The 12,163-nt window shown below is 33.1% G+C and overlaps 1 protein-coding gene across 4 annotated transcripts in view; it reads left to right on the forward strand.

Moving 5' to 3' along the window:
- Positions 1-3,110: 3,110 nt before the first annotated feature.
- The window catches only part of LOC124355144 (myb-related protein B-like), an 83,969-nt gene continuing 74,916 nt past the window's right edge, over positions 3,111-12,163 (forward strand). For 3 of the 4 annotated variants that reach the window (XM_046806120.1, XM_046806121.1, XM_046806119.1), the window contains exon 1: positions 3,111-3,426. In XM_046806120.1, the coding sequence (XP_046662076.1) occupies positions 3,356-3,426 (71 nt within the window). In that variant the 5' untranslated portion in view covers positions 3,111-3,355. The remainder of the gene's footprint in view (positions 3,427-12,163) is intronic. The other variant, XM_046806116.1, reaches the window with a different exon arrangement.

The raw sequence follows: 12,163 nt of genomic DNA on the forward strand, positions 1-12,163 counted from the left end.
TTATTATAATTTATTACTATTCGTACTTAATAAGTTACGTCTAGATTATTTCTAGTTCACATACACTTTTTATAGCTTAGCTTGTACTAAATGTTAATAATTAATTTCGTCATTATTAATTTCATTTCATTTTTCACTGTATATGTATTTCTCTGTTGCAAAAATTACCATTGGCTATAAGTTGGGTTTGTATTGAAAAGAATAAAGGGATAAGGTAGAATAAGGATACTGGCCAATTTATGCTTTTAGTAAATGGTAAGTAAAAGTTTCACCCACTAAGAACCCAATGGCCCATGCATCGTTTTCCCGCTGGATCGTATTCCGCATGAGGATGACTACAAAGACTCATATTCCGATGTGTTCCATCTGATTAGCCGTTACCGATCGATTACTATCTTCTTCTCTTTTAAATTTCAGTAATTTCTACGCGTATATAGATGTACTGATCCCAGTCTGATGATCAAGGACCCGGTGTTAAACATTTGGGTCCCATGAGAGTTAGTAGGTGTATATACTAGCACTCTTCTTTGTTCTTTTCAAATTATTGTGAAGAAGGTGTAGTTGGCGTAATAGTGTTTACCAATCCTAAATAATGTGCACAGTTTTCCGTTGCGAATACAGCTCGGTAGTGACAATGTTGCAGTTGTGATCGCGCTCTCCTCTGGCTAGTCTGGTGTAACTATCCCCTGTACTATATATACTGTATGTTATGTAACGTTTCTAGTAGGACATAGCATGGTTTATCCAGACGCTTCCTTGGCGTAGGTAAGTTAGGGTAACATCGATGGTTCTTAGCTTTTGTAGGTAATGTGTCTAGTTTCAATATTTTCCCTTAAGCTAGTTTATTGACCATAAATAAGAAAATCTTTATTTGAACAGATACATTGCTTAATTGGGTCACAATTGTATACTTACAGTAATATGCAGTTACAAAAACTAAAATTACGGTACCTGTATTACTAAGTTATAGTACGCTTTTACTATTAAAATAAAATAATTTTGTTATTATTAAGCGATCAAATTTGTAAATTTTACAAAAGTATAGTCTTCTATGTTTCATTGTGGCCCTGTACTGTGGAACTTTTGGAACAACTACATTTTTAGGTATTTTTGAAAATTTTGCGTACTGTCTTCGTATCTGTCTTAAGTTACTGTCAGGGAATTAAACAACCGTGATTTACTGCAATTACCTGTCTCTCAACGAAGTTTGTATTGTGGTTAAGATCGAGGATCAATGTTTTTGTTGATAAGGAGATTGTAAGAATACTAATTTCTCTGTTTATGAAAAATACGTTGGTTTTCTTGGACGAATAGAACTGATTTTAAAATGTGTAAAAAACGAAGAAAACGTAATAACCTTGTTTTCTCATAACAGTGGTTTGCAGAACACTAAAGTACCATTATGTTTAATATAGAGATTAAATGCTTATTAGCGTGATACAAGTTATATTATTATTATTGTTAGATACTGGCCTATTGCTACGGCTATAAAAGGTTGGAAGTGCAATAAGTGTGATGATGGAGGCCTTTCCTATAGTAGATATTATGCAGATAGTCCCGTTACTGACCTTCTAAACCATTCTTGTTGTCTTTGTTTGTGATCTCTCGATAGTTCCATTCCAAAATATATTATAGCTTTTTTATACGAAAAACTGCGAGTGGCTCGAACTGGAAACATCTTTTATCACGAATATTAGTAAGTATAGTCTGGCATCTAATTTTCCATGCTGTAGAAGAGGCAGATTGCATGCCGAAGTTGTTGTAGTCGAAGATGATACGCTTCTATAATTTTGGACGACACCAACCCTGAAGAGAGGTCAAGGCTAGTGTTTGCCTGTATTCCAGTATACTTTGTTGAACTGGAAGATTGTGCTTCCAGCACCGAGAGAGAAGGGTCGGAGAGACATCAAACTCTACCTACTTTTGCACTTATTATTAGAGTTAAAGAATATGCTCCTGGTCGTAGCCCTATGGTACTGTGTCATCTTTGATACGGCTGTTAGCAAAGAAGAACATTTGTACATACGTGGCAAGCTCAGTTTGATTAAAAAGAGTACGAAGGGAGCTGCACCCACTGTTCCCCTCATATAGGATAATGCGTCTTGATAATAAGAGCTCAATATGGGAATGAATTCATTTGCTAGAAAGTGGCTGGTGTGAAGAGTAGACTGTTTTTCAAGTTAAATCAGTGGATGTTGATTCTTTTAGCTAAGAAGTCTTTAGAGAGTAGGATTATTAGGTAGATTGATTGGGAAAAAGAGCGGGCAATAGTATAGTTACTACCCAATAAGGGCAAAGTACCTAACAATGTAATTTATATCCTGAGTAAGGAGTGGTAATTCGGAGGTTAAGCGCGCGCACCATGGATGCCTTACTCATAGTTAGGGGTTATTCATGTAATGCATTATGAAATCCGTTTGCCAACAATTCCTATGTATTCCCACTCTTAGATAATTCTTCCTAAAATATTAATGACACCTGGCGAATTTACTTCTTAGACAGCGGCCCTTACCATCAATGCTGACAGGGCGACAAATGTCCAACCAGACTTAATGTATTCTAATTAACTACAATGTGTGGACTAATTTCCTCTAAAATTATTGAGGAGCTAACTGTCAAAATAACCGGTAAAGGTCAAACTATAGATCAATAACAGACTGAATTGAATGATATTTATGGGAAACAAAATATCTTTGTTGACGAAGTAGTCAAGACGATCTAGGCCTTTGTTTCTATCTGAGGGTTGGTTCACCTATTGGACGTAGAAGCAGACGGTACCGTGCATGACAAAACTGCCCTCCGATAGCTTTATTACCAGTTTTTACTAACATCCCCCAAACAATTGTTTAGCTGAATTTGCAGTTTCAAAATCATCATCTTCAATAAAAGTTACAAATAACTTGATTTAACGAGTTTTTTTATGTCATAATTAATTGGATAATGTGATATAAAAACGTTAATAACAATATGAAAAGAGTTGTATACTTTGTGACATGTCTGTGATTTTGAACGTCTATCATTTGAAGCCTTGCTTATAAGTTCTTGTTCTTCTTTCTCTATGGTCATTACATCGTAAAAAACATATGGTAGTATCCGACGCCGCCGCCAACGGCCGCCAAAGGCGAAACAAATAACAAAAACTAAAAAATAGGGATAACAAAAAAGAAGTGTTCTTGATTCCTTGGTTGAGTTTATGTTCTTGTATTGTGCTTAGTAGTTTGACAGAGTTGTAGTGTTTGGTTGGTCGGTTTGTTAGTGTTTGGTTATAAACCAATCTAATAGCCTAACCCTAACATTTACGTAATTATAATGATTATTAAATAGTTTTTATTTGCACGAAAGTGTTAACCTATGGATGGCTTTCAGTCCAATATACAAAGGACCCCGGTCGTCCATTATGTCAACCAAACCAAAAAAGAATTTCAGGTAAGTCAGTGTATGTGTTTTTACTCTAATACAATTAATAGATTGACGGAACTAGAATAACATTTGAATTTAGTTCATCTACTGGTCTACATTCATTGATGTTTAATTCATTTACCAGTTGTTACCTATGAATTTATTTATATTAAAATTATCTGTTATGCCTAATAAATTAGTATAAGGTTGAAAAACAATAGTTACTACCAGACCATTTAGACAGTGGTAGTAGATGGCTGAAAGAGTATGCCTAGTAAAGATGCTCCTGATAAAACCAATTTACAAATCAACATTACATTTTGTAATACTACTGTAAACATATCAAAGTATAGACATACACTCTTGAGTCATATATTTCAAGGTAGTTATAAACAAATATTTCAGGGCTACAGTATAATAAGCAGACACTGTGATACTGTGAATCAGCTAGGCCTAATCAAATTATCAATTATAAATACATAAACAATTGAATACAAAAACATTCTTGTTACAGTTATTTATAATTAATTTTTCCAGCTTTATTTAATGTATTAGTATTAATCTCTTCAGAAACATTGGCATTGAAATGTGGGTGTTAAGTTATATTAAAAATAAAAAATTCAATTGATCTGCATCCTTTTGTAAACAATGGCACATTTGATACCAATAATGTCTTAGTTGTTGGCAACCATATTTTCTTGACCTTAAATGGTCTTAAAAATAAACAACTTAGATTATTTTTTTAGAACTGTTCAATGTTTTTCCAAAACTTGAAATAAAGCTTTAAGTTAGATGTTAGTAGCCTATTCTGCTTTGCTCTCAGTTAATTGAGATATTTTTTACTATATAGCGCATACAATCTTGTTTTAATAAAATATAGTGTAATTTAAAGAAAATAAATAGAATTGAAATAGAATATTGAAATGAGTTTAATTACAATCATATATTTATGTGCCATTACCCAAATGTAGTATCTCTGTATTTTTTTCTGGCACATGTGCCACTACAGATATGTAATACATACTGGCTGTTGTTATGTACCAGTAATTTTGAGGTTATGTGATCAATAGGGCCTATTGACAGTTCATCTTTCAGGATCTTCTAAAAACTCAGTTTCGGTCTAATAAAGCTAAAACTACGTAGAAGCAAAACTCTCTATTTTTTAAAACTATAAATACCTAAATAATATGTGTGCAAATAAATAGTATTTTGTATCATGAAAGTACTGCTTGTTTATTTTATTCCCACAGAAACAGTTACATTTATAACAATATTGTACAGGTTTTTACAGCCACATAAGTTATTACTTTAGTAGGTTTCTATAAGTGTTTAGGTATTTTTATTTAAGTAACTTGTCATACAGAGTATGATAGCGGATTACGGGCAGAGAACCTGGTTTTTATATTGCTTAGTATTATCATCAATACTTAATATTTTGAATAATAGAAGTATCAATCGATATCAACATATCTAAAATAATAATCCTAAAGATATTATAAGTGTGAAATTGGCTTTGTCTGTTTGATTTGTTGTGCACATAAACTATTCAACTGATTGTACTGGAATTTTATATGGACATTCTTAGTGTTCCCTGGTATGAATACAGGCCTATTCTTATTTCAAAAATCCACTGGTCTCAAAAATAGAAAAATATCCCATCTTGATCATTAAAGTTGCTAAATATTAATTGAAAGTGCCTATTAAATGTAATCAAATGCTCTGTGTAAATATTATTTTATAATAGCACATCCATATATTAAATTAATTTAACCACTATTTTCAGTTTTTTTTCCATTTATAATTGTTCTGTTTTGAATCAAACCTCACTACAAAATTACGTATAGGTCTATAAATATTCTTTCTCAGGTCAAAATAGCAAACTCCACTTCATGGTGTCTGAAGTGCTGTATAATGAATTCAAACCAGAAATTCTCTTAAAAGCGCAAAGCTAAAATAAGAATTTTTTGCCATTTGCCAATCCTCTCAATCATGAAAACCGAAAGAATGGTTATTGATGCATGACTTGATATATAACTAATTCCATTTCAACATCATAGGACCCTATCATATTAAATCGTAAGTGCTGTCACCAAGAAAGCTATAACTCCGACTTTGGAATTCCTTCACATAGGTTTAAAATAGTTTGAAGTCTTATTTAAATCGTGGATACCATTGGTTTTGTTTGATTTTTCATGCCACAAACAATCCAATTTGCTTAATGACGTTGATCAATTTACATTTACGCATTCCTACACATTTGTAGCATTTTTGTGAATTATAATGTACACAATAAACTAAAATAAGACTTAAGGGATATTCCTTGTATATCTACCACAATTGCGATGGTTCAGACATATCCATATGCTGCGCTGTAAGGTTTAATCATTAAATATTTACTTTCCTAGATATAAAAAAACACAACTGAACTATATTATAATTAGAAATACCTACAACAGCTATGACATAATTCGGTTCAACATTTTGAATTTGTATTGTTATCTAGTTTACATAGTCAGAAATATCGCTAATTCGATTATGGTCATGGCTGCTTATTATACTGCAGTCCATTTTATTATTGGAAATATGATGAAAATTAGTTCATTTGTGCTAATTATGGCTTTTATGATATGAAGGGTGGTTTTATAAGTTTGACTTTTTGAATAAGCTGGCAAATAAAAATTTTATTTTTCAATATAATGAACCTTTTAGCTAAATACAGTCCAGAGTTTTTCTAATTTTTTATTCCCTCCAAATATTAAGTTTTCTCATGGCTCTCTAAATAGACATTTGTTTTAGTAATGACTTCTTCATTCAACCCAAATCTCTTACTGCCCAACAATCTCTTTATTTTTGGAAACAATAAATATTCACAGGGAACTAAATATGGAAAAGATGCTAGATGGCGTAGCAAATTGTAGTCTAATTCATATGTGCATATGTGCATTGTCGTGATAGAACAGCACTTTCTTCTTCGCCAAAAGCGGCTGTTTTTGCTTTCAATCAACATTGATCGTTTCCACCTATCTCAAGGTAATCCATGTAAATGACACCTCGTGCATCCGAAAAATTGTGGCCATGACCATATTGACTCAACTTGACCTTCTCTGATCCACCTGAGCAACCCACTGTTTTGATTGTTCATTGGTCTCTGGTGTGTTGTGATGGATCCATGTTTTGTCCACAGTTATAAAACAGTGCCAAAACGTGTTCAGATTACGGATGAACATCCCTAAATGCCTTTTAAAGTGGTCACACGGTTGCAATTATGTTCAGGTGTGAGTAATCGCAGCACCCATCTCTCAGAGAGTTTTTCATGTCCAAATATTTGTGTAAAATGTGGTTTACCCATTCAGTTGAAATACCTAAAGCATGAGCCAACTCACGCATTTTCATTCTCCGATCATCCAATGTGATTCCATGCATTTTATCGATGTTTTCCTATGTGATCACTTCTTTTTGGTGACCTGAACATTCTGCATTAAGTGCTGGACCACATTAACACATTCTGCATTAACCACAACGGAACTCTGTAAACTACTTTTTAACCATTAAATTTGAATGTGCCGAGTCCTTGTAGTATTTATCAAATCTTTCCATAGTCTCAATGATGGATTTTTTACGTAAAAAGTGATGTAATCAGTACACAAAATTTGCTTTTTTTCCATTTTTGTGAAAATTCATGAGGTTATCTGCTTTAAATGGCTATTAAACACCAACTGCACGATGCAGTTTGCTCAAAATTAGGAAGTTACCACTGATAGATTACAGTTGACGACAGCACTGTTGCGTTTAAAGTTACTGCGTGGTAAATTTAAAAAGTCACTGAATTATCGAACTGCCCTTGTAGTTACTGAAAACTTGGTTATAATCACTTAATTTGTCTGTATTGTAACTAACTCACATTTCTTCTACAGCATTGGATTTTGTGCATAGACGTTTTGAAGCAAATATATAATGCGTGTAGTGATATACCTGTTTTGATATAAGATAATAGTAGAGCTTTATTAATCCAAACGTAAATAGATTTGGATCATCAATAATCCGGGTATGATTCCAGTGAAAAAATTGCTTTAATCAGGTAATCCTTCTAGTACTTGTTAATTATAAAGATGAGTTTTGATTAAATAATATTGATAAAAAGAAGTTTTATTGTCGTTGAACAAAGTTGTAATGGTCAATAGAATCATTAATATTTTTATAATTCGAACATGAGTGCAGTAAACATTTAATACGTATTAAAATAGGGTTATTTAAGATTTAAAAAAATTAAGACTAAAAGAAGATTGTTCATTACAGTTTCAAAGAACTCGTCAATGTTGTGAAAAGCTTTAATCTTTAATCAAGTATCAATGACTTGTTTGAATTGTCTTATGCTAACAGTTTTTTGAGTGTATATAATTGTATTGAGTTTATAAAACATCCTTAGACTTAAATGTTTATAGTAGTAATTTAGGGATATCTTGTCCTCAAATGCAATCACTCTACAGGTAATCAGCAACTCTTCTAAGTACGCCACCTATTCCATCTAGTGCGCCTTTGCTGTGACCGATATCATAGCATCATAATCCCATACTTATTTTTTTCTAGGAAATAATTCTAGAGTTCGTGTACTTATGAGATATGAATTATGTGTGAATTGTATGTTGGGTAATTACAGGAGGAGCAATGATGGCGGAAACGTCAAGGTCATATGTTTATTATATTTTTGTAATAAAACATGTTATAATCAGACTACAGTAATCTTTTCATTTTTTTTACTTTCATTCCTTATTAATGTTGAACATATCTCCCGGTCTTTATGAGTTGATTTAGACAACCTGAATTATCAACACTCTACTGAAGTGCCCTAAAGTATGTTGTGATGACAAGTGATGTGTTATAGACTATAAGCTGTAATTTTAAATAAAAAGCAAATATTCTTTTCCATGGCAACAAATTTACGAATAGGTAGTTATAGTAGGTTATAATAGGGAATGGGTAGTTTACTGATTTAATACTAGTTTACTAGATATTACTAGTTTACTAGATATAGTATCTTGAATAGTTTTTAAGTAACGGCCATTCCAAATCTCTGCTTCGGACACCATGTATAGTTTTTAATCCAACAAGAAGTGCAAAGCCTAAAAAACATACGCACCCACTTTTCATCTGAAGTTCTTATTCATGAATATTATAATAATTTGTACAAAAAATATACCTCTTTTTGTTTTAAAATTACATCTAGGGTCCTACCATTCAGTGCATCATAAGTGTGCTAACTGAAAAGCTAAGGACTTTGACTTTAGGATTCCTCCACACTGAGCTCAAATAGTCCATTTGTTACTGACATTGGTGGAGTTATTCAATAATAATCATACAATATTAGAGAAAAAATTTGAGTTGTATCAAATTACTTATAAAACTGTTTCACTATTTGAGTTCAGATTCCCAAAAACTGCTATTTAAATTTAAATCTGAAATGGATTAGGAGGTTAGGATTTTTTTTAGTGACTAACACTTATCTGAGGAGAGTTAAGAACATTATTCAGAAGAAAAATATCCATGATTTCCCTGTTATCAGTAGGAAATTGCATGTGAAGCCAGGGGTAACTGCTAGTATTGTATAAAAGTGAAAGTGTTTTGAATGACATTTATTTACAAAATGTAAAAAATGTATGTGTAAAATATTGATATGTTTATTAGGGCTTCTCAGCTGTTATATGATGTGTTTTATATCATATAGTGCAAATAGGTATTGTGCTTCAGCCTTGGCACAATCCAAGGACAAATCATATTGCTCTAACTAAGCATGTCGGCAGGGGACATTTATTGTCTTCCTTCGATTTTCTCCGGTCCTCAATCAGTCTTTGATCATGTTCACAACGTGGGATTTTGTCTGTGAACATATCTTTAAATCTGGTCATATGTTAAAAACTGAGTAATTTAGATATGACAATGCAGAATGAAAAGCACACATCATAGAGTGACGAAATTGATAAAATCAAACTAGACAACAGCACAGGGTATATGTCAAAATCTAGCACTATTTTGTTCTGTGATATAAAGAGTACAGTTTAGGAGGCAACAGCCAATTTGTACTGTACAGGGTGTTATAAATTATTGTACACATTTTAAGATTGAATAAATAAATAACCAATCAACTTAAAAACATGGGAATTGTTTTATTAAATTGTAAATTTAAAACAGTTTTATATACTGACTGAAAATTAATAATTGTACACATTACAATAATTATAAAAAGTAGTTATAAAAAGAAAGTAAAAATGTCACTTAAACGGTGGGTGTAAGTTATGATTCTTCTTAATGACTTGTGTTGTGACATAGTCAGCTGGTCAACAATGGATCTTTCCACACCAGCTGTTAATTACAGTTGACTAAACAAACACTAAACTAACCTCAGTATCAAAATGGCTAGTGTGCAAGAAAAAGCAAGGTGTGTTCTTTGGTTTCATGAAAGCAGATCTGTAATAACTGTTCAAAGAAGGTTTCGTTTAGAGTATGGCCGCAATCCTCCGAGTAACAATTCTATAAAACGCTGGTATAGGCAGTTTGAACAGACGGGAAGTGTCCAACATAGAAAAGGTGCTGGTAGACCTCCAGTTTCTGAAGCTATTGTTGATCAAGTAAGAGAATTGTTTATGAGGAGCCCTGGTAAGTCTACTCGGCGTGCAAGTTTGGAATTAGGATTACCTAGATCAACAGTCTTAAAAATTTTGCACAAACACCTTAATCCATACAAAATTCAGTTATTACATGAACTAAAACCTAACGATAAACCTCGACGCTACGATTTTGCTGTTAGATTACTTGACCTCGAAGAACAAACAATAAACATTGGAGAAAGCAATTTCTTGAAAAAAGTAATTTTTTCTGATGAAGCAACCTTTCATGTTTCTGGTAAGGTCAATAGACACAATTGTAGGATTTGGGGTACTGAAAATCCTCATAATGTTCGAGAACAAGAAAGAGACAGCCCTAAAATAAACGTTTGGTGTGCATTGGCTATAGATGAAGTGATAGGACCCTTTTTCTTCGCAGAACCGACAGTCACTAAAGAGGTATACCTCGACATGCTTGAACTTTTTGCAATACCGCAAATTGAGCATAGACAACCAAATGTTTACTGGCAGCAAGATGGTGCCCCTCCACACTGGGGTAAGATAGTACGTGACTACCTAAATGACACGTTTCCTGGTCGTTGGATTGGACGGGATGGTCCAATTCCTTGGCCTCCACGTTCCCCAGACATTACACCCTTAGACTTTTTTTTGTGGGGCTATGTCAAGGACAGAGTCTTCACCAAAAAAGTTCAAGATATTGAGGAACTCGAGAATAGAGTTCGAGAGGTTATTGGAAGCATAACTCCCAGCACACATGGTGTGAGGTTGAATTTAGACTACAAACTTTGCGTGCAAACCTCGGAGAGCACGTGGAATTAGTTTAGTTTCCTTGTAAAAGTATGAGTAACAGTAATCTTTTTGTCCTTCATTGGTAATAAAACTGTTTTAAATTTGCTATTTAATAAAACAATTTCCATGTTTTTAAGTTGATTGGTTATTTATTTATTCAATCTTAAAATGTGTACAATAATTTATAACCACCCTGTATAAGCACACAACCTGATTTTCTTTGAAATTTATTGAGGAATTGTTCTAAGGATGAAACGCGTCTGCCATGCTAATTTTGGTGGAAGGTACAGCAGGAGGGTATCACAGGTAAATTCTTTAACCAGATATACTAAAAATGATTGCTATACATAAATAATAGATTGACTGAAAGTTGTCAATCATAAATAACTGACTGACTTTCTGACTGACAGTTGTCAATTTCATGGACAGCTAATACTGATTTAACATGTATTTACATGTCTTAACAGTTCGTTTATCACAAGTTTATCAAGCTAAAAAATATGATCTCATAAAAAATTAATAATATATTTTGATAAAAAATTCCATATTTTTAATCTTTTGATACTTTTCCATTTGGACCTCCATCAAAACTAGTGTGGCTGATGATCGATTTCAAGAAAAACCATACCCTATGCACAATGCAAAGACTAGTACACAACTCTTTCTCTCATATATTTTCATGGTTCGATTAAAAATTAAAATATTGACCTATGAATCTTTTAATTCTGTCCTCTTAAGAACGTCCCTATCCCTTACCCCACAAAATTAGGAATATGTTTTGGAATTCTACCTTTATGGTTTGATAAGTGCACAGAGTAGGGTATATTTCCTTGTGGAGGGAAAAATGCTATTAGAATGGGATTAAAAAATCGTTTAGTTTAGTGTTTCCATAAGAGAAGACAAAGAAAATGTCATTCACCATTCATACATTTTTACAAGATACTCAGTATGAATTGAGTTTAAGTAATAACTTTTGTACCTAGGAGCTATGTCCCATTCCTATATCCCCTCATTTCACCCACCACACTTCATAGCCACTCCCCACCACTCACCTGACTGAAGTGATAGAAGAGTAAGGTCAGATTACGGACATTGAAGCGTAATCTCACATCTTCAACATCTTCACAAAAGGATGTTGACTACTTGAATTTCTCAAATTTGAGATGTAGATGTATGGCACTGGCTGATGATTGTTACAGATCTTACTTACAAAACTTTACTGTCCCAGATAATGTCAAGGCTTTAGGAGCCGTGTTAAGAATCAAAGAGTAGTCCAGTTGCTCCAGAAAAAATGTTCTTGGATGATGTCGTCACTCAGGATCCTTCTACCATGTGTGAATTGGTTGCATCGTTCT

The sequence above is a fragment of the Homalodisca vitripennis genome, chromosome 2, assembly GCF_021130785.1.
Source record: "Homalodisca vitripennis isolate AUS2020 chromosome 2, UT_GWSS_2.1, whole genome shotgun sequence".
Classification (NCBI taxonomy): domain Eukaryota; kingdom Metazoa; phylum Arthropoda; class Insecta; order Hemiptera; family Cicadellidae; genus Homalodisca; species Homalodisca vitripennis.